The 23669-nt window shown below is 42.6% G+C and overlaps 1 protein-coding gene across 5 annotated transcripts; it reads right to left on the bottom strand.

Annotated features, from left to right (window-relative positions):
• Positions 1-877: 877 nt before the first annotated feature.
• pdss2 (prenyl (decaprenyl) diphosphate synthase, subunit 2) lies at positions 878-23221 on the bottom strand. Of its 5 annotated transcripts, XR_006955848.1 has the most exons (11): positions 22500-23221; positions 18440-18574; positions 14294-14492; positions 10929-11003; positions 9816-9989; positions 9562-9693; positions 8986-9021; positions 5900-6069; positions 2571-2772; positions 1755-1937; positions 878-1613 (listed from the first exon to the last, which is right to left on the bottom strand). XR_006955848.1 is itself a non-coding variant. In XM_047017436.1 (9 exons), exons 1-8 carry the CDS (start codon positions 22757-22759, stop codon positions 5914-5916), a joined length of 1167 nt encoding a protein of 388 aa, XP_046873392.1. In that variant the 5' UTR covers positions 22760-23221; the 3' UTR covers positions 1944-2772; positions 5900-5913. The 5 variants fall into 5 exon arrangements, 4 of the variants coding, with proteins under 4 accessions (XP_046873392.1, XP_046873391.1, XP_046873393.1 ...); XM_047017436.1 differs by lacking the exons at positions 878-1613; positions 1755-1937 and having other exon boundaries at positions 1944-2772; XM_047017435.1 differs by lacking the exons at positions 878-1613; positions 1755-1937; positions 2571-2772 and adding an exon at positions 3861-5667.
• Positions 23222-23669: the final 448 nt, after the last annotated feature.

The raw sequence follows: 23669 nt of genomic DNA, 5'->3' as shown, positions 1-23669 counted from the left end.
CGAGTCAGGTCATTCACTTGCATCAGCCACGTGCTCAAACAGAGAGGAAAAAAAAGGTCTCCGGATCGCTCTCACAACTTGGGATGCTGCCGCAAATTGCCCACCATGTCAAACCAGTCTCGGCCCACCGACGATCCACCCCAGCAAACCCAGAGGAACCATCACCTCCCCAACCCCTACCCGAAACCTACGTTCTCTGGCCAGTTTGAGTTGTAGCTGCAACAGCTCCACGAACTCCAGGTCGGCCTTCCACCCCAACAACCAGCAAATGTCGGTCCACGTCCGGCCCAACAGGAGAGGATCCCCACTACAGCTAGCTCAACCCTAGTCTTCAAGGGCGTAGTGGTGTGTAATTAAGCACTCTAGCCCGCTGGAGTGGAAACAAGGCAACCAGCAAGCTGACGACCTCCCCCAAACCCCCGAGACAAATGCTCCAACCACAGTGACGCCCAAAAATAACAAACAAAATTAACAAAAAACGGCGTGTCCCGAAAGTACCACTCCGCTATGCCTACCAGGGGAAAAACAGAACAGACTCTCCCTGCCAAACCAAACACTAACTCACCCCAACGGAGCGACGTCCAACCAGCAGCACAAAAACTCTGCAGCACAAACAACAAAAAACTGCCAAAAAACGATCATACCAAGAACAACAAAATGTAATTTAGTGGACAGTTTAACCAAGTAGACCTAAGCCCAAGTTTTGGGAGTTTTTTGGGGGGAACATCTTGTAGCATGGTCAAAAGAAGACCTGAGCCCTTAAGCACATACATATTAAATGACCTAAACAAAATTTATTTCTGCAATTACATTTTATTTATTAAATGTTCCCAATGGGATGAATACATTATTATCAATTATATTATGATTTAATCCAAACTTCAAATCTTAACAGTCAGGTATCAGGTACTTTGTCTTCCTAGACCTCTTTCTAGAAATCACAGTCTCCTCTTTCTCCACCTCCTCCCTGAGCCTCTTGGTGGTTTTACACAGAGTGGAGAGGTCCTGCAGGCTGCTCCTGGCTATCTTCCTGGAAGGGGGACTGGGGCTTCTGAACTCCTCCCTTCCCCTCTTGTTAGCAGGCCCAGACTGCCTCTCCTCTCCCCTCCAAAACTTGGTGGGTCCAAGCGGAGACTGAACAGTGGTGGACCTATGGTCTTCTCTCCCTCTCTTCCTAGGAACACATTTCTTTTCTTTTCCATCCCCTTTCTTAGTGTTGGAAAAACCATGAGAAGTCATGGAAAAGTATGATAGCCAGACAGGAGGCCAAGGAGCCGTAAAAGGCTTCTGTACCAGTGCTTCGGTTGGCTTTTTCATTCCGAGAGCCTCGTAGATGATGCTACAGCCCCCATTGAGCTCCCAGCTGGACATCAGGTGAGCCTGAAGGGCAGTCAGACAGGGACACAGCAGCTGGCACCCAACACAATGGTAGCACGTTTCATTAGCTATTTGATTAGTGAAGCTCAGGATATAGGAGGCTTGGAGATGGTCGGTGCCAGGCTGAAGCAGCTTCACATCCAGCCCCCCTGAGGAGATGATGGTCTCAGGCATCAGCTCAGAAGACTCCCAGGGCCTCAATCCACGGTACACAGAGGTAGTAGCAGCTTCACTGGCTAAGTGTAGGAGGAAAGAGTAAGAAAGAAATGGTAGAGATATAAGATTTTGGTTGTGTGGGTCATGCACCATTCATATACATATTCTGTACATTTTTGGGGAATATGAAAAACAGTTTTGGAATTACATCTTGCATTTACCTGGAAGTAGTTGCAACAAATAGCCCCCCTCACCATCCGGTCTATCCCAGACGGGGGCAGAAGGAGGTGCAGGGGGGTTACAGGGCCAGATTCTGCTGTTGGTGAGGGGAAGACGGGAGAGAGTTTGAGGGAAAGTCCTCTCATTGATCAAAGGAATATTTGCATCCAGAAAAATTGGGTCATCTGTGAAATACAGAAAAGAAATGATGCTGATGAATGTAAAGTTATACATAGAATGTATGTAGAATGAATGTATAACACGTTTTATAAAGAAAGCCAAATCAATGCTTCATCCCTACCTTCATCCCAGTTGTTCATTATGTATAATGCTTGCTCTGTTAGTATTACTAGTGTTGTAGCTCTTATCTCTGATTTTAAAGTTTAATTATGACTTTGGCACTTTACAATTCACTGCAATTATGACATCATAGGTTTCTTAGCATGATGCAATGACATGTAATGTATGTTATTGACAAACATCAAAAACAATTTGCAGCACAAGTTTCCACAACTAAACAACATATAACTGATAGGTTTACATGCAACCATGGATTCGTCAGACAGATTTCAATGATCATGAACACAACAACCATCAGCAGCTGCTCAAATGTTTACAGGAGAACATGAGATTGCAGTTCAAATCCCCCTTCATATATCACATCAGATAAAAGTGTCTCAATCAATACATTATTATTCCTATTATGTTTAACAAGTGGCCTCAACAAGCATCCGAAGTCAGCATGGAAAACTGGTTATCATGCTTTTATACAAGGGCTCTCTGATCTGAATGTAGGTACAACAAACCGATGTGCTCACCAGAGACAGACTGGCACAACTGAGAGAGGAACCTTGTGGTAAACTGGCAGGAGGTTTGGTCAATGTAGCCACCTCTACAGACCTCTGTTCCTTTGACGCCCCCCTGTGGAGGCCAGAGAGCTTGCAGCCAGAGAGGAGGAGTTCAGTCTCCAGGCTGGTCCCATCCAGGCCAGCAAGAGAAAGGCAGTTTGGGCCCTCCTGTCTGGAAGAGAGGAAGAGGTGGACTGGGCTGTCCTGGAAGAAAGGTATAACACTCCAGAGTCCACCTACAGTATCAGGTCAACATTACCAATAAGTGGCACAAGGAGGAAAAGTCCAAGGTGGCTGGTAGGCCATAAAAAAAACAGGAACAGAAAACATATTGAGCAAGGTGACCACATTCTACAAGATCATCATTAAGACCCGTATGACTGAGACACCTCATGAGGCAACTGGATAAATGCTATTTAAAAATGTAGCCTTGAAAATGCATGGGGATACATAGTTCATGTACATTTATTTCTGAGTTATTGAAACTGTCAGCAAAGTGGATTAGTAAACTGATTTCAGCACCACGGACAGGTCCTGGGTGTTTCCCCCGTGCACCTGGACAGCACACATAGGCCAATGTGTACTTTCACTGAGATCGGAGCAGTGTTCAAAACATTTTATAGGTCTATGCATGCTACATTTATTACTCACAACATGTCTCACTAGGCACAGCTGTAAACATTTTAAATAAATAACATTTGTAGGCTATCAAATTAGAAATGTGTGGTTGATGTGCTAGACACGACCGCGACTTTGGTCAAATGAGGCTATCATTACAATAACAAGCACGAAGGCACAACTTTTCTCGGAAAGGATCAAACGTGACACCACTGTGGAAATGAGACAGTCGTATAATGGCTCTTTTAATAAAAAGATTTTATAGAATAATCAGGCTGCTTAACAACATTGAAAGAAAAGCGGAATCCCAATGGTGGAAACCCCTTCTTTGCTTTTTGTTTAAGAGATTGTTGACACACTCAAGAAGCCGATGTCTGTCACCAACCACAAGCGTCTCAGTATGGGGAGGATATAACAAGAGAATGTAACTACTGTTACGATGGTGCAATAGTCATTATTTGGGTAATGAGCTGTCTCAGTGGCAGTCTTATCTGTCAGCCAATGAAGCGTGAGACCTGCGCGGAAAATCCATGTCGGGGGTCACTCGAGCGAGAGCTTGCGACGAGGGCTGGGATTCAACACTTAACACTGAGCAGAGCTCATTAAAGTGTCATTTTTGGGCAATATGCTCGTGTCTGCAGAAGAGAGAAAGAGCATTTTGTTCCTATTGGAGTGAATCATTTCATCCATCACCGTCAGCAATGTGATGCCATTAACAGGTGTTCACCGATAGGTCATTTATAACGAGACTAATTGAGAGTGTAACATAATTTAACAAAATTGTCGATTTCCTTTTACACATCCGCTAATTGTTCCACAAAAAGATTATTTGCAAAGGTCTTCAGCAGTTTAACACGATTTCCAACGAATCTTTATTGTGATCTTGCGCCTCACATCAAGTTAGAATCACATTCTCACTCGTCTTTTTTCCTTGTTTGGTTGTACCCGTCCGTGGCTTAGCTTTACATTCATGAATGGGAATTCACAACTAAACTTTTCTTTGTAAAAATAGTATGTGACGTTATGAAGCAGAGAAAAAGAGCAATTCACAGATTTGTCAGCGGTGAAAGTGATATAATTCTACATGGTGGGCAATTTTGCATTTCAGTTTTCAAAAACATCATCAAGTGTCCATGCTAGACAGTGAGTCACACTGTAACACAATCTATTGTGCTGCGTTTGCTCTCTCCACAGCATACCAGCTGGAATTACACCACACAGGACTGTGTGTGTGTCTATGGGGGTTGGTCTGCTGTTACCACCTCAATGATATTTATGTACATGCAGATCTCATGCCAACCTAGCACTCAGGACGTGAAGAATGTCAAACCACAAAATCCTGGCCATGAACAAGACAGACGGTGTTTTGTTTCAGCTGTATGATAACATGATGCTGTGCTGTGGCTCTTGTTGGCTGCAGAGGCGTTTACAATGTATACTTCCTCTCCTTCACTAGCCTGGAGGGTCTTATCTCCACTGTGTTAGTAAGCCATTTTGTGGTAGAGGAAATATGTAAATGACACAACAATTACATATGTGGAAAACTGTTATACAAGTCTCACATTTTTCTCCATGTACCTATATTTAAGTATCTATGTACTTAAATAAAACACAGGGCACTTTAAACCACCTAAATTGACTACTGTACAATTGGCCACCCTGCACACCTTGAAAATAATTTATTCACTCAACATTAACTGTTTAGCCATGCAACACTATAACACCTGCATCCACATAACTCCTTCCACTGTATAAAGCATCCTAACACCTGTTGGTACCTTAATATATACTTTATTTAAAAATAAAACTTTAGTTCATGTATTAAGACCCAAAGCCTCTCCTGTTTTCTTCTTTAAGTTTGGTCCCTTTAACTTTCTTCTTGTCCGCTCAAGGCAACAATAAATATTTAATCAATGGCCAGAGGCTTGCCCGGCTATATTATGTACCTGCTGCAGAAGCAGCCAGCCAGGAACACGAGGTGGAGTGGACTACAACACAGACTGAGACAGAAATGTGAACTGAAAATGCAGTTACAAAACCCTTACACACCCTTTCCCTGAAATTCTTGTCTTTCCCACTGACTCTCCTCTCCATCCCACCCCATGCCCTTCAGGCGGGGCTGCGAGTGACAGACAGACCCTACTATGGTTGGTGGTTGGCGGTGACGTCCCCGCCTCCACCCAGGTTCACACCTTGGCTGTCCCCCGTGGAGAGCGCCTGGGTAACCACAGGCCAGCACCCTGGCGCCAGCCTGTGCAGCGTCCCAATCAATACCGCTGCATTTCCTGTCCATTTGCTCAGGTCGCGGGAACGGGGCCTTCATTAATAATTACTGCTGGAGAAGCTTGGAGTGTGCCCATGGCAGGGCCAAGGGAAGCTATGTGACCTCTCCCCTCCTGGTTTTAGTTTGCTGTCCAACAAGGCGGCACAATGAAGCAATAAGTAGAGTCTAAAGAAACATACAGAAACATATGAAACGGGATCATTGTTTTTAATAGAGCATCATTGCGCGAATGATTGTGTATTCTGCAGTATAATTTCTTGGTTGACCGAATGACTGTGGGAGGCAGTCTCATGAGGCATAGCCAAGTAGAAACCGACATTAACATGGACGTTTCTGGGGGGGATTGAAGGATTAGCAGCTGGTCACATACTTTTATCCAAGACAATAGGAGACAAACCTTCAAAAATAAGTTCAGAATTTGGTGACGGCACAAGCAATCTTCTCCAAGGCAGAGCGAGCCTCTGAGGATGGGAAAGCCTGGATGGCCTCCATAGCCTTGTCACCATGGTAATGACACAGGTCCTCCGCCGAACTCACACCTTTCTCTGACTTGATTGTAGCCCACAGCTGTTGAGAGAACACCATACCATTAGTTTCTCCACTGGCCCCATGTATGTTTAAAGTACATATCTGTGTCACAGGAAAGTAGCTTTTATAAGACCAGTAGTCTCTTGTGACAGGCTCGCCTGAAAACTGTTTCACAGTGAAAAGTTTAGTGTTATGCTTGTTGCTGGCATTTACATGGGGATTGCATCACAACACAATTTGGGTGTTTTACAAATACACCCTAAAGGCTGGAGGCAACAGCCGCTTTACCCAATGACCTATGCTGAATTATATATGATCATATATCTCTATTATATATCTCAAATGCAGAAACAATTTAAGAAGAGTAATTCCAGGATGTGTTTTCAGACAAACCAACAGGTTATTTGTTTGAAATTCGAGGGTGGATGCTTAAGTGGGTAAATCAAAACTTGTGGGTAATCCAATGTGACTTCAGGAGTTGTGCACTGCAGATTAAACCTTCACATGTTCTTCTAAAGGGCTGAATATGTCATGTTGGTAGGATGGTGGTTGGGTACAGACATGGCTGTGTAGATAAGTCTTAAAAAAGACAGAACGTCTACAGCTGAAGACATGCATACCTCCACTTGGTTCTACTGTAACCTGCAGTAAAAATCTGATGTATATAAAACAGCCGATTCCTGATGTTCTCCAGATATTGGTTTCGAGTACACTGTCCAACAACCTATTTGAGCTTGGAGGAAACAAGAGGCCAGTTTTTGCGAACCAGTTCTGTGAACCCTTTTTCTTTTGGACATGGTCCAGTAAGCTGACCTAAAACAATTCTGTATTTTTAGGGGCTCTCCAACAGGTGTCACTATTAATGATAGTTGAAGAGTGTCACACAAGCCACAAATTTAGTCACAAAACAAAGTGCTTAAAAAACCACTTATGTTTTGCACAGGCATACCAGATACCAGAATTGGGTGTTTTCCGCCCTCTTGCCTTGACTCCGTCAGGACATCTTTTTGCTAAAGGCATTTTATCCTAATGAATTCTGGGAGTGAAAACCCCTGTGGGCCTTCTCTCAAAAACAGCGCAGGTAGAGAGCATTGCTACGCTACGTTAATGTGGCTGTACACTTTGGAAGCAGGGCCAAGATGCACTCTGAGACTCGACTCTCTATGGCCTATACTTGGCATCACCTTGTCCAAAACCTTTTCTGCTAGTCTATAGGGAAAGGTCTATGACTTCAAGTGATGTATAGCTGACACTATTAACAGTGTCATTTGAGTGTAGTGGACATTGATCCCCATTGGCAAACTAGTGGTGAAAAATTGACCTGAGAGGGCAAGCCGTAACTACCCAGTGTTCTTACCTGACACTAATGATTTAAACCCCACTGTTGACACAGCATGTTACACAGGTCTTTACCATGCATACCAGCTTAGCATTCACTTATCTTATAGTGACAATACAAAACACAGTATGGAGACACTGGGGATGACGGAGGGTGGCAACAATTGCACAACATGCAGTTACATAGCAACGCATGATGTGTGAGCATGTGTCCGGGGCTGTGAAGGCATGCAGTATTCAAGTCCTCTGAAGGGGAAGGTCTGAACCTTCAATTAGCACACCTGCAGTGGACACATCAGCTGATGATGCCCGGCCTGAGTGCCATGCCAACTAGCTCTCCCAATACAATACACAGAGCGGTCAACCACACAAAGTATCCCCATCAATACAGCCTGGAACAACCTTGTGAAAGGAAACCCTTTTCTGCATTTCCTGTATAAACACTGCTGAAACCAAGTCGTCATGCGGGAGTTAGATGGCTGAGTGGTGAGGGAGTCGGGCTAGAAATCAGAAGGTTGCCGGATTGATTCCCTGCCGTGCCAAATGACGTTGTATCCTTGGGCAAGGCACTTCACCCTACTTGCCTCGGGGGGGAATGTCCCTGTACTTACTGTAAGTCGCTCTGGATAAGAGCGTCTGCTAAATGACTAAATGTAAATGTAAAGTAAATGTCATCATCACACCTTGACATAAACGACTCAATTAGTGGAGTCAGCATGAAGACAAACACACTCAGGGGTTATCAGTTGTGCCGATTAATCCTAGGTCACCTGTTTACATTGAATGAACTTTCAATGACGATTACAGGGGTTTTCAGGGAGTTTATAGTATGTATAGTATGTATAGTATAGGGATTTAGAACTTAAGGGGGGAAAACACACTACGGTTTACAAATATATTCTTTATTGGCAAGTAAGGAATTCTAACCCTCCAGATGTATTACATGTTATTACAGCAATTTGGAGAAAGTTCAATACAGCCTCTGTAGTCACACATTATGCATTGTTAGCGTTATTAGCATTAGCAGGCATATCGTCCCCATTTAATCTCTGACAACCATTTTTACCATGTTTCTAGACACAAAACGTCTTTGGCTATAAAGAGTCGTTCAGCTTCGTCTTCCCGTATCCCCTCCCTCTGTCCTACTGAAGGAGATTCTCTCACAATGCCGCTGTCCCCGAGTCTCTCTGTCTCCTCCACAAATAGGCCATGGTATCTTATCCCCCCTGATCTGGTTTCAGACGCGACCAGAGATCTACTTGCCCCCCACCCCCACTCACTCCACACACACCACCACTCGGGGTAGATCAGACCCCTCCCCTGTTGCCTCAGTCTCTTCTTGCACCCCAATATGTCCCTACCTTCTAGCTCTCTACAACTGACTTTGGAACCTTAACTTCCAAACTAAAAATAGTTTACAGTGAATACACACACTCTGTAGATGATTCAAACCAAATAGCAACCTACCTCTGTGTTTATTCCAGTCACCCCTAAACCTTTATGAGATCAGTTGTTTTTGTTCTTGTAAAATACATAGTGTTTGCAAAGGAAGGGAATGTGTCTGACATCATCACATCGCTGTTTTGTATGGCACTGTAATAGACTGTTGCATCTCACCTTTGTATAATCCACTCGTCTTCCAATAGTTCTTGCCTGGTGAAAGAGAGAACATGAACAGAAACAGAATGTCCTTGGATGTAGCATTATTTCTCATTCAGTAGTTTCTTACTGATCCTCCTGGACTGCTGCTTAAATGAAACTGGGATGAAGGGGTGGACAATCCTGCTTCAAATCCTTTAGACACTACAGCAAGCTTTTCATCAACCACAGTTACTTCCATGGAAGATAGTGACATGAGGAGATTACAACAGACAAAAGCCCAGGTGACAGTTGTGAGACTGACTTCTATAGTGTGTGCCAGATGCATTTTTCCCCATCTCCACATTTTTTTGATAGTAAGGCACCCAAATATAGGTGTTTTAAGGAATTCTGTATTTCTATGGCAAAAAAACCCCCCATGAATTCCCAGAAAATGCATTCAACTGCTTTGGCTAACCTTTGAAGTTTTTTTATCCAGGCGATTGTTTCTTAACCTAAAACCAGCACAAGCTCCTTGTGTGTACATGGAGATAGTAGTAGCTTACAGGAATGTTGTTGCTGCTGAGCCATGCAGATGCTGTAGCACTACAGTACCTGGTGCAACTGATTACGCCATTCCTCCTGTCCTACTATCTGCCGGTGGAACATCACGGGGGCAGAGGTCAAACTGAAGGCCACGGAGTCGCCTGCACTGCTCTTCAGGAACGGCAGCAGGTCAGAGTTCAACTGAGGAGGACAAGACATTAATGAGAAAATATTATTTCTAGACCCTATACTGTAAATCTAAGTGTATTGGAAGCTCATATAGAAAATATCTTTCCATCATTAGTTGTATTAGTTATAAATACCTTGTGGCCCAGCGATAAGTGTTTGCCGTATTTAAAGGCAAGTCCCTGAGCCTCCTTATTGTGTTTGGCCAGCTCCATGGCTGCCTGGCAGCTCTTTGCCAGCAAGGCACCATGGGAAAGGAAAGCTTGTTCCTCCCAGGTTGCCATAGTGATGTCTTCTGTAAGACCATTTTCCTAAAAGAAGAAAAATTATAACATAATAATCTGAAGAATAAAGTAAATCAGTTACTGATTCAAGGGATTGTTTTATACTTGTTTTTACCTAGAGTTATTACATTAATTATTTATATAAACAATTAAAAAATCCTTATATATATCGATTTATTAATATATCGATATTTTACTGAATATAACTTTTATTACAATGACAATAATCATGAGTTCAACCTCAGTACCACTGTCCATAAAAATGTGCGAATATATAACATTTGGGCTTGCCCTTGTAAATTTCCACTTCTGCAGGGACTGATGCGGTTAAAATATTAATTTAAGGGTGGGATTTTGCCTGTCCTGGTAGGTGTACTGCCCATAAGCATTGCTGTAGTGCTGCCCTCTGCAAAGCACTTTAAGGATGGCAATTCTGTCTCTTTGAGAAGAAGAGAAGCAAAAAACCCAGAGCCTGGCACTCACTTGGTAGTTAGCTTCCTTAGTTTCTACTCCAACATTTTACATTAGTGGGTTTTTATTGGTTGTATCCTTGTTAACCCAGTGATTCTACAAGCTTGGTTGTGAAATGAGTTTCTGAAAACGAGAAATGTTACATGACAACAAATCTTCCTAACAAATTGAGAGATCAGTTTGAATTCAAACTTTGACAAGACAGGTGTGACGAAAGACGTTCCAAATCAGACTAGAAAAATTAAGCTTTACTGTCTGACAGTATGCTTTGTTTATTGTTACACCTGGAGAACATTGTTAGGCCCAGCACACATCGGAACCCTGGCAACACCCTAGGAGTGACACAGTTCCTCAGCATCAGCACACCCTCTCACCTACAATTTACTACTTTTAACACAATGTTGTTACAAGTAGTAATTAGTGTTGCAAGAGTAATTACAATTACATTTAAAAAACTGAGCATAAGTTTTAAGGTATTTACAACTGCTGCCTTACCTCTAAACCGTTGGAGTTCTCGTAGTAGATACCCTGCACCAAGTCTCCAATGGCACTGGAGATCAGCTCCACTACCTGGCAAAAACAGCAAGTTATTTAATATGAACGTAATTTTAATACTTTCACAAGGGTTACACAGGGTTTCAAAAGGTTAAATAATCGCAAGTAACAAGCCCACCTCTATGAGGGGCTTATGCCTGTAAACTATCTCAGGTGCAACTTAAGCTTGTGAAACGTGTAGGTTGACACCAAGTGTTTCCTGTCAGGGACATTTAGAGAGACTCAAAATGGAAGCAACAGCTTGTATGAAATAAGGGCACACTTTTCCACCTGACTGAAATGACAACGAGGTCTGTGGGGGAGGGAAACCGTAAACTAACTATACAGCTACAATGACAACGCCAATCTGTCTGGTCATGTGTCCCCAATTTTCCTTATATATATATATATATACATATGGAATATATTTATACATATATATAAGTAAAACATGCCATTTATTACAAATGGACAACATGGTCCAGCGTTACTTTGAGTTTGTCCAAGGATGTAATGTGTTCCTAAATGACCCCCTCCACCGGTTTTACAGTCAACAGGTCAGCTATCATTCTAAACCTTGACAAGTCAACGCCTGCGTACACAGTTATCGAATCTTCAAGTAAGGCTGCTGTAAACTGACAGGCTCTTATTCCTCAACTCTGCCAGCTCGTTATCAGGCTGGATAGGTTGTCCTGCTGTTTTCATAAAGCATATCCAGACTGAGCTTTGTTAATTAGCCTCCTATTTATCACGGCCTCCAGTTGAAACTGTATTATAAAGCTAGCCTGTATCAGGTGTCCAGTCTGAAGAGGCTGAAGGCAGATGGTGGGCCAAAGCAAGGAAATGTCATGAGGGCTGAAGGGGGTTAATGAGGCTTTGGAGCAAGAAATTGGACATCTGGTGGTCAAGCTCTTATTCCTAGTTTCCTAACGACTTTGTTTTTACTTTTACCAAGGTGTGGATCAGCACAGAACCTAAAAGAACAGCTAAATACAACTATCAGAAATCCTTCCAAAAAGTAGCAAAACATCAGCATAATCATCTGACAACAATTGTCAGAAAATGTTATTGTATAGTTATATAACAAATGATTTCCCCCATTTGAACAACTTTGATGTAAAACGTAATTCCAACTGAGCCTGCTATTAAACATTGTCAAACAGAAGATAAAAATGCCAGGCAAAAACCAAACTACACAAAATACATTTTTTTGCAGGTTTGTTACCACGTGTGGGTAAGTACTGTACAGTTTACAAGACTGCAGTTTCCCGGTCCCTCTTACAGGGGGCATGCATGTCTACATTTTATCAAGTAGTTCTACCCCAATATTTCCCCAATTGCCGCTTGAGATATCATTCCCAATCTTAATCTCAAACAAGGTTTCAGTTAGCAGATCTGTTTTAACAGTCAACGCAAGAATGCACCAAAATGTGGGATACATTTAAGCACATGTCTGTGCATTTTGTTTGACTTTGATGACACGCCTACTGTCCCAAATTGACTCACTGTATCCTTTGGGCAGCTAAAACCATTGGAAAATATTTGGGAAACTTAAGCCACGCAGAAGACGATAAAGGACAATGTGCCTACAGTGTTACCAGATGTGCCATATTTGCTAGCCTGAAAAAAGAAAAAAAGGGGGAAGGGGGTCTTTTTTTGGAAAGTATCCGATGTTACAACCCCCACCTCCCCCACTCTTCCATTCCCAAATCTAGCCGGATCATGTTTTGCCGACAGGTCTGTGAGGGAGGGAAACCGGAGGAGCGTTCAGAGATTACTTTACCGTTTATACAAGTACCACCAGCCTAGGATTCCTCTCACGGCCAGGACATATAATCCAGATCTATCACTCTTTTAAAGAAAAACTTGCTTTAGGTGCTTATAAACCTCAAAGTGCATCTACAGGTAATCCTGACATGACCCGTACATATGAACACTCAATAATCAGGAAAAATATTAAACAGACACGGTTTGGCACTTCATTTGGCTTCTTAAAAGATGAACATGTTTTCGTAGTCCAAAGGGATATAAACTTTTGCCAACAAACACTAATAAAACCTCAAGTCAATTGAATTAGGAATATTTCTCTGTCCAAGATGGAGAGGGTAGACTTGTCACACATTGTAAGAAATCAGTTAAGGTTAAGAAAACAACATTGGTGACTTATCCATGAAATCTGCATGGTAGTTGAGTAGAGACTAATGACTTATTTTTAACCCATACATTTTTTACCAGAAGGGGGAGCACTACAGGTTTCCTTCTTTACACCATGTCCACATAAGTCGACACATTACAAGATATTGTCTCACTGATATGTTTATTATAAAGATATCGTCTATATAATCAATGCGATAGCAAACATGTTCCAGTTTCTATCTAGCTAAAAATGGATACCGAAATGAACTGAAACATAAGTGGCAATTATTGACAAAGACCAAACTTTGAATTATAATATATCTGGTACCTTTTAGGCTTGCATGTGTAATCAAACACACTTTATAGTATTATTTTATTGGTTCCTTCCAAGCTTTGGTGATCACGTCTAACCTCCTTCCTTTAAACTCAAACACCTGGTTGCAACAACTCTCCAAATATTCTTCTTTCAAATTTTTGGAAAAAGGGAAATCTCTATTATGCTTGTCACTTACATTATATACCACTGACTTTTCACATGAACATTTGACTAAGCACAATACCAGCCAAGAGCAAGTTTGGAGGATGTGGTGGTAGTGGCAGTGGTGGTAGGGGCGGGGGCCTGGGAGAAGAGGGGGGGGGGGGGGGGGGGGGGGGGGTGATCATGAAGCATAAGAAAATTGAGTTATTTTGATCCACTCAGGCAGCCACATTCTGACAGTCGAGCGTGGTGACAGAGTCTGTCAGCAAAGGGTTGCCGGCACATATGTAGATATGATCTGTGGTGTGCATCTGCACTCCACACATCATCACACACACTGATTTTCCCAAAGTAGAACTTATGCATGTATTCAGGGGAATAAAACTACATAAAAACAAGACAAACAGCCTTGTCTGTGTGTAGTATGGGACTGTCAACAGTGACTGTGTGTGTGCACGTGTTGGTCTGCTTGCACACTAGCTAGCAGTCTGAGTGAGAATAGATTTGTTGATTCAATCAACTTGGGCCAAACTGACACAGATACTCTAGTGCTCATTTAGTGCTGTTAGAATTTGTCCGTCATAACTATTAGTGATCTCATCAATATCCTGAGGGCTATTATGAGCCCACAATAATGTCAGGCAACACGATCATCATGTATCAACACAGGTGGTGGAGTGTGGGTGGGAAACACTGCAGTGAAACATCATACCTTTGTATTGTTTAGTTGGGCCAGTCCAGTGCAAGCGTTAGCTAGCAAGAAATCTCCACTCAACACTGCCATCTTGTTTCCAAACTGCATGTCCTTCAGAGGGCCATCTGAATTGGTCCACTCTTTGAGGTCAACAATCCCACGATGCACCAGGAAAGCGGTGTGGATGAGTTCTGTGATTTCAGCTAAGTTCCTCTGGCTGCAAGGTAAACAGAGTGCTGTTAAATCATGTTTTTATATAACCTTACTTGGATCTGATAGTCACTGTATAATCATATCTGAATTATATGATAAAAAGATTTTACGATTAGAAAGATTTACTGATTGTTTTTGAAATGAAGCCCAATTGAATGTACCCCATGTGTCAATTTTGGAAATCTCCTAACTTGAAATGTAAAAAATAAAGGCAAAATTGTTTGCTTTTATTGATGAAATGATGTGAGCCATCCACGGCCTCTGCCAGGAGCAGGAAATAACAGCTACCTTGATTATCACCGAAAGAACTGGAAAGTGGCCTCTGAATGGAGCCTATTAATGCAGCCTTAGAGAGGATATAATCAAATGTTGATTCAGTCATTGCTAGGGGGATAATTAGGTCCCACTCCATATGGGCCGAGGCTGCCACAGCAAGACTGGGGGACCCATCCAGACAGGGACGGGTGCACTGATGGCCACTTACAGCCATCTTTCACCGGGTGTATGAAAATGTCCTGATGAGATATTTCAATAACAGTCGCCCATCTCTATACACATGTGTCTGGCAAGCAGGTAATTGCGTGTTCGATGGTGGCGGTAATGTCATCAATTTCTCCTCTCAATCACATCCATTGTCCCCCCCAGGGTTTCTTTGAGGAGTTGATTCTACCCTTTGTGAGCAAAGCCACAATTGCACTTGCTGAACTGAGCCCTGACAGATTCAGAAGGAATAGACCACTAGACCTTTAAACAAACTTAAAGATAAAGTTAAAGACATGCTCAACAGTAACTCTGTGTCACACTTTGTTGTTAGCTGAACTATATGCATGTATGTATGTCAAGAGTCTATGATCATGATGGACCTACAAATCCATGTCTGTAACTCCAGTCATGTAGCTTTTATCCAAAATGGCAATTTGAATTTGAGACCTCTTGATCTGCAGTATCAATCTGCTCCACCACTGAGCTATGCCCTTCCCAAATTTGTTAGCCAAAACATTCTTCTTTGGTCAGTGTCCATGCGGCTCCCTGTTCACATACAGAACTGGGGGCATGTGGCATCCGGGGGGTGAACACTACAACCTGGACTCAACCTTGGGGACCAGCACAGGGGGCCTGGTGGGCAGGTGCCAGGCTAATCACTGGCTGATGACAACACTTGATCTAAACTTTAAGAAGGATGGATAGAAAAATGCATGATGAATGATAGATTGATGAATTATGGATTGATGGGTGGATTGATGATTGTGGGTGTGAAGGATGGAGAGATGGATGGTTGTATTAATGAGGAAGTCTACGCATGAATGGGGAATGAGTAGGTCATGATGAGGAGGTAACAGATAGCACCGAGCTTGGACGTTTGGTTTCATAAAGACACTGTGACTAAAGATTTAATCGGGCCTCGGACCTCAGAGCAAAACAATGTTAACAATTTGTTGTAACTGACACCACAGAAGGACCACTCAAATGACGCAGTAAATATCTTAATATAATCTCAAAATGTTACTTTTGAGAGTCAGTCATTCAATCTTAATCAACCTCCATACAGAAGCTCCACAGTCTAGCCATGAAGGCTGTGCATCGCTGTCTATAGTCACAGGTTTACATTCTATTCAATGAAGGGGATACACTGTTAAGGTGTGTGCCACGGCTGCAGCATTGAGAGCTAGAGAAAGGCTTGAACACGTTCCCTGATGGGTCAAGGCTGATGGGACGAGGCCAGAAGGGTCAACACTAAGTGGCAAAAAGATGATTCATGTTCAACTAACAAAAAAATACTTCCAGAAATTCAGCTGAAAGGAACAGCATCGTCATAGCAAACATACAATTAATTAAAATGTGTAAATAAATGAAGGTGGAACATTTCTGACATTACCGCTATTAGTCAGCCGCAGTAAAAAATAAAATACAAAGATTGAACTGAAGAGCTCCACCAAACAATGCACAGAAACAGACAAATAACACAGTTGGTACCAGGAGTAATTTTGCCAGACAATTTGTAATTTCCAAACGCTTCCTCCTTTAAAAGCCCTGTAGAATTCTTGCTACCCCACCCCCAAACCCCCAGCCCCCCCTTTCACCCAGAACAGTTCATAGCAGCGGTGGAGCCTGGGGAGGAAAAAAGGGGAGAAGGGGGCTTGTATATAAATAGCTTTGGTGCCTGGTTGCATAGCAACTGATGCCATCTTGCTGAGGTGTTCCGCCCCCTACCACGCCCCTTGTCCTGAGTGTTCTGTTCCATTTTCCTCCTACCACAAGGTCCGCATTACCATGAAATAAAGCTCTGGATTTGTGTGTGCGTGTGGCCATACAAAGCAGTGAAGTAGCTTGTCAATCTATCAGGTCACATAAAGCATGGGTCCAGTCAGTGTTGGGTGCCTGTCCTTTGGGCTCATCAGACTCCCTGTTGACCACTAATGCACGGCCACTGGCACGGCTACAGCAACGTGTAATCACAAGACTGGGTTGTGTGATCAACTTTCCCAAATTACCTTTACAAGGATCACACATCAAGTTGTTCATCTGTCTATACAGGCCTCTCTATCCCCCTCTCTCTCTCGTGTTCAGTGTCCCGGCGAGCCATCAGCAGCCAGCACCTGAGTGAGAGACGTTTTACAAATGCTGCCTGTCGGAAGGGAGGAGAGCATCCCGCTGGAGGTATCAATCAGCCCCCCCATCAGAGCACTAGCCCGGGCACTAATGAGCCAGGGCGTGACATGAGGGGGCAGACACAGAAAGAGAGAGAGAGCTAGAGAGAGGGAAAGAGATGAACAGACATAGAAAGACAGACAAAGGAGATAGGGATAGATAGACAAGAGGAATAATATATATATATTAAAAAAGAGTGCAAGTGAGGTGATCCAGCTGGGATTTCTGTTCAGTCAAGAAATACAGCCCTGGCCACATCACAGCACAGGTAAGACATTTACAAAACACTGCTGCAAGTGTTGAGTAGAACTATCCTGACAGAAAACATATTGGATCCCATTTTAAATCCATTTGGAGGACACAGACAACTTCATGCTAAAGTTCCATAAGACATGTCCATACTGGGTATATGTGGTATGTGCCTTTCCCAAGAAAAGCTCCATTCAGACGGTCGGTGCACTACCATGCCAAACACACCAGGCACTTCTGGTAAGCACTTGGCTTGGCTACAGTATCAGTCTAGCAGGAAAATCCCTGTTCTGTGGTCATCATCTATGGATGCATTGTGCAATTGTGTGCATGCTTGGGTGCTAAGCCAGGCCCATGCATGGCTCAGGCTTAAGATAATGATATGCAAAGGAGTCACCTGCTTCTGATAACCTCTTGTTTGATCCTGATATCCAACACATGTTCATTCAATAACCGTGGATTGACATGGTGATGAAGAGGTTTATTTACAGGAACTGATACGGATCATAACCACAGAGAGGAGGATACGATTACCTGTCGTGCATGTTTCATTTCACCATTTATTTCCAGCAATGACAAGACAGGGACAAAACGAGGATTTCCTGTGTGGACAGTGGGCTCTGCCACCTAGAACACTACAGTATGATGGATACACACTTGGATAGATGTTCATACTTCAAGGGTCAATGGAGGTGCATTGGCTTCATTCAATAATAACTGAAGAAGTAGTTGAGGAGTTCTGTATTGAGCAGTGAATGTTTCTGAATTTGGCCAACTTCCTGATGTACAGCAAAGTTGTGTTCAAGCCCAAAACTAACATTTCCGCTTGGTGAACTGAGGGGTCTTGATGATGCTGATGCCACTACAAAGCAGCTCAGCTCTTCAGACGTAATAGAGACAGACTGTACATGGATGGGGTATCTGTGGTAGATGTGTTAACTGGGGTAGATGTGTGTTTATGTGGGGTGGGTGGATGTTTACCTGGGGTAGATGTGTGTTTACATGGGGTAGATGTTAGTATACCTGGGGTAAATGTGTCAGATGTGCGTTTACCTGGGGTAGATCCCACTGACCATGTCCTGGGCCAAAAGATCAGAGGACTGGTGACACGGGCCTGCGGCTTTGGATAGGAGTAGGACGACCAGCCCTCTCATCTGAAGGTTGTTTCTGCTGTCATATACAAAGCCCCTGGGAGAGAGGGAGGGGACAGATCAGCATTGCCATAGAAGATGTTGCAGGAAACATAAGGTTATCTTTACACATATTTTCTGATCTAGATTGTGAGATCTCCCCACTGACACAGATGCCACAGCTATATGGTAATAATGATTCTGTTTCAACCAGTAAACCCTGATGTATATAAAACTGATGATCCATAACTATGGCATCCACATTTAACATTCAGACCGTTCATTTCCCGTGATAGCATTTGCATCGTTGCCCAGAATCATCTGACAATGAAGGGAATTAATTGTGATCTTGAAAGGCAGTTCCCTTCATGAGTGTGTTGACCTTTGTCTGTGAGTCACTCCCATGAAGCAGCAATTAGCCATTTTGTTTGCTGAACGTCAGTGTGAGAGAGGAATAAAAGAATGTTTGGGATGTGACAAAGAGAGAGAGAGACATACACAGAGAAGGAGAAATTGAGAGAGGTGTACTCTCTCACACACAAGCACACACACATTACCTTATTAGCATAGTGTCTCTCACATCTACTGGGCATTTTAAGCAATAGAATGCAGCCAACTAGTCCTTTTTTCCCTTATTTTAAATAAAAGCAGACAGTTTAGACATGTTAAATCATTTGAGAAGTGCCGTATTGATCAACTAAAGCAAACCAGCAAGGTATGTGTGGAAACACACACACACACAGTCTGCGGCTGTGGAGTTGCTGCTGCTGCATGTGGAGATTAAATATCTGGCCTCCCCTGGGAGCAGTTAGACAGAGCACCTCTAATCCTGTCCCTAGGGACCCCCCCCGCTGCCATGAATCACACTCTCGTTAGTGGGCCGGAGCAGACGTGTGGCTACGCCCATTCTCCGCTCCTGCCCAGACACACCGGTCTCCGCAAGACACCATCCCCACCACCACACACACACACACCCCCCCTTCTACCCCTCCCCTTGACCCAGCCCTGCACCACATGGAGGGGGAGGGGTGGTTAACGGAGACACAGAGAAAGAGGGAGACATAGAGAGAGAGAGAAAGAGAGAGAGTAGAAAGAAAAATATAGGAGGGAGGCGAAAAAAGAAGGCAGGGAGGAAAAAGAGAGATAGAGGCGGGGGAGGAAAGAAGCTGCTGGAGTGAGCAGCATGTTGGGGATTGAGGATGAGACTTGCTGAGGATAGGAGATGCGGTGGGATATAATCTGATAACAATCATCCAAAAATATATTTAGTGGTGATGTACCTGTGTGAACCTCTGTCCTATTATTGGTCATTATTTAGTTATTATAAAATGAACCTTATTCAAATATGTCTCAATATATGTCTCAAATATGACTCATCCATCGGTCATATCATACACAGCACATTGTTATGGGTGGGTATAAAGATTTTTCCCTCACATCTTTCTGATGTTACTTTTCGCTTCCACAACGATGGGTAAAATAAGCTTTCACAGCTACGCTACAATTAAAACATGTGAGAGACAGCTTGTTTATCTGGCAATTGTCACTCTGCAGCATTTGAGATGACAATTATGGAAAACCACAAAGTCAATCAGAACACTTGTATTGGCTACAGCCCAACTACCTCAATAAAGGTCTGCAATAAAAAAAAGAAGCTGCAGAGGGAGAGGCCTATCTACGACTCAAAGATGGCACATGATTAATTTTATGCCAGTCTGCACATGACGGTGCATCAATCAATCAAAACCACCCTCCTGCAAAGGGGTGTGGCAAGGGTGAATGCCAGGCTCAGAGACGCTCCACAATCAGAACACTACTGGAGAACTGTGGAGCTGGCTGAGCATCACATTGATGCAGCTATGCTCACACCTGCTGAACAATTCATTGACAAAAAATAAAACATAGAAGTTGTCCACATGTGGTTATAATGCACTTGGGGTTATAATGGACAGTTTTTAGCATCACAGCAGTTTTCCAATGGCCATCCCCTATAGGCTAACTCAAGTTCATCCTTACTGTGACTTTAAGGTTTTACATCTATGGCCGGCACATCTATGTCACCAGTAATTACACTTTGCCTTCTGACCAAAACTGAAGCATTGTGCAGCATCCATATTGTTGTGTACCATGTATGCACCCATAACCACTGGTTGATGATTAAAATACAGGTTAGATCTAGTCAGCTGTGTTTTACTGTAGCTAAACAACTTCACTATTCTATTTTTAGAACATCTCAAGCGTTTTATTTTCACAATCAAGCTACAGTTAAGCAAAGCTATCAAGACTATGGAATTTAGCATGATTTGGTTTGAAATCAAATTGTGGGGAAAAAAAGAAGAGAACAATAAAAAATAAACATTTGAAAACAAGTGAAAAGTCAAACTGTCTGTCAAGGTCTTCCCTTGAAGTTCCTCTGCTGTCTTCCTCTGTCTCTGTAACTCCAGACTTTGGGGCAAAGTTAGCTGAGCTGCAGTTTTTAAGAATGAAGGGAAAGTAAAAACCGAAACACAACTCCACGAGGGTCTGCCTGTCTGCTATTGTGGATATTTTTATCCGCTTTGCGTCTTGGACAGAGACACAGGGGGAAATACGAACCACCCAACCCAAGCTGACAGTGAGGAGTCAGACTGTCAGAGGTCTACTTCACCCCCTGTGCTACAACACCCAAATGGATTGTCATATCAGATTTAGGTGTATAGGTTATTACACCCTTGGGCTACTGTTTCCAACACACTCATCTGCATGGTAAGGATCGGGTTTTAGCACACTCTTTATCATTCCCTGTCCCTTTCCCGCTTTTCTTGTAAAAAAAGTCATCCATCACCATTGCAGAGATGACACCAGAGGAAAAATGGCTCAAATCTCTTCACTTGTCTGAGAAGCCATACATCACGTACAGACCATGAGTACTTTGTTGATCCCCAAAAGAAAATTCTGGAACATATTTATAAATAACCATTCAAATGTGAATAGCTAAATGCATTAAGTAGTACCCTAGTGAAACGACCCTAGTAGGCTGTTTTTCTTTTGATTGACTGATGAAATGCTGTTCCTCTTTGGTATTGTTTGTTACTTAGCATAATTTTTAAGCCATGGGGAGCGACATTTGAGGAAAAAAAATTATTGATATGAATTGGGAAAATTACAAGACGGTGAGCTGATGGGGCGCCCTGGTAGCTAACTGGATCAGTGTGCATACCATGTAGATAAGGCGTAGGTTCGAATCCGGCCGTAGCCCTTTGCTACATGTCTTCCCATCTCTGTCTCTCTCCTTGCCTTTCCTGTCACACTTCCCCGGCCAAGTAAGCATAACAAATGCCAACAAGTCTATAAAAATACAAAGAAATTGTGAGGGGATCTCTGCTCTGAGTCAGAAGTGCTGTTTGCCAACATTACAGATAGATGAGTATTTGGGGCAGGTGAGACCTCTTATGCTCTTAGACCAAAACATACACATTACCCTGAGAAAGAAAGTAATTAATAAAAGTGCCCTAACTAGGAATGCATACATTTTACTAAGTATCCATTGGCTAAAAATGGCTTTACAAGACTTGTTGTAACTGGACTATATGTTGTTGACATACATACAACATTTATTTTGTTTATGATAACATATGTACATTCAACGTTTCATATAGGAAACAATTTATTCAGAACTGCATCAATCATAACCATCATTTCCATGGGGTAAGATTCATTATGCACAATAATAAGGATGAACATGGTTTGCCACTGTATCACTGTATGGGCAGCCCCAAAGTCCTCTGCACACACACTTCCCCATCCAGACATTGTCATAAACTTCCAAGACAACCATCCATCAGTTGAATACCATCATCATCGCTGTATAGGTAGAAATGACAACCTGGAAGTGTCAATACTGTCGCTGCATATATGAAACTAGCCTATGTTTGTTATTGAGAAAGGGATACTTCTTAACGTTTTTTTGTTATAAACGGAATAGATGATGAGAGAAGAATTACCTTGCAGTATTGAGCAATGGGTGTTTTGTTCCAACCAGTTTTCTCACGTGCATTGCTACATTGCTCAGTTCATCACTCAGCAAGCAGCGGAGACTCATGAATGAAGTCGGATAGCCCACGATTTTTTCTGCGTCCGAAACCACTTTATTCCAATTCGAAGGCAATGTGTTGGAGAAAAGGCTAATATTCCTCTTTCCATGTTGACTCAACCCATTGCACGCGAGTCGAAAAAAACCTGCCATTGACTGCCTGTTGATCATTGTGGACTTATGTTAAGATCAGATCAGTTTTATCTTAGTGAGAAGAGTTAGGTTCTGGCTAATGGACGATCGTCAATATATCTGTTTATGGCATAAATGATGAGATACATCTAAAGTTGCAAATACATGACATTGCAAAACAATTGTTTCGATATGTTAGCTAAATACCGTTCTCCCTTTCATATTGACAGTACAGTAATTACTGTTGACATGTCAGAATCAGCAAGCAAGCTTCTAGCTAATGTTAGCTAGAGTAGAAAGTTGTCATCCCACAATGTCATGTTAAATAATGTAAATTTCCATTCGTAAAGAGACGTGCAGCGTATACTCTAGCATCTACCGAGTCATTATTCCTATTAATTTGACATTCGGCCAGGATATGTAACTAACAAATGCAATTCCGTAACATACGACCTGGCCCAGCTACAGTTCAGGAGGCTGCCATCTTGTTTAGTCGTTTTACGTTATACCGCAAATTTGAGACCCGAGTCGTAAAATAAATGCAATGGTTGGGAGAGACAGACCTCAGATTTTATAATACGGCCTACTTACTCTGTGTGGGAATTGTACTTCTTTTAGAATGCACTGCTGAAAATATTGATAACAAAAATGCTAAAGTCAGGATTTGCCATATGTTTTCATTCGTTTTCCCCCCAACATGTTATTGATTTCATAAACTAAGAAACAGTAGACAGTAACAGTGAAAACTCATTCCTGAACCACTTCTTCATCCAACTGGGACAACAAAAAGCAAACGACTTGATGGTGCAGGTGAGTAACATATGTCAATTGAGAAGTATGTTTAAGAATTGACTTACACTTTATTTCTAAATAGTAGGAAATTATCTGATGAGCTCTGTTGGTGAGCCCTGGTGTTGACCTTTGACCATACTCAAAACAAGTGGTCATA

This window comes from Hypomesus transpacificus, chromosome 3 (assembly GCF_021917145.1).
Source record: "Hypomesus transpacificus isolate Combined female chromosome 3, fHypTra1, whole genome shotgun sequence".
Classification (NCBI taxonomy): domain Eukaryota; kingdom Metazoa; phylum Chordata; class Actinopteri; order Osmeriformes; family Osmeridae; genus Hypomesus; species Hypomesus transpacificus.
This window is presented reverse-complemented; position numbering and strand designations above follow the sequence as displayed.

What these genes read in the sequence shown, in the direction of transcription:
- pdss2 (XM_047017436.1), bottom strand. Translation starts at nt 22,759, where the DNA reads ATGATCAACAGGCAGTCAATGGCAGGTTTTTTTCGACTCGCGTGCAAT. An exon ending in AGAACTCCAACGGTTTAGAG is followed by an intron (nt 9,990 to 10,928) that starts GTAAGGCAGCAG and finishes TTCTTCTTTTAG; the next exon opens with GAAAATGGTCTTACAGAAGA. An exon ending in ACTTATCGCTGGGCCACAAG is followed by an intron (nt 9,694 to 9,815) that starts GTATTTATAACT and finishes TGTCCTCCTCAG; the next exon opens with TTGAACTCTGACCTGCTGCC.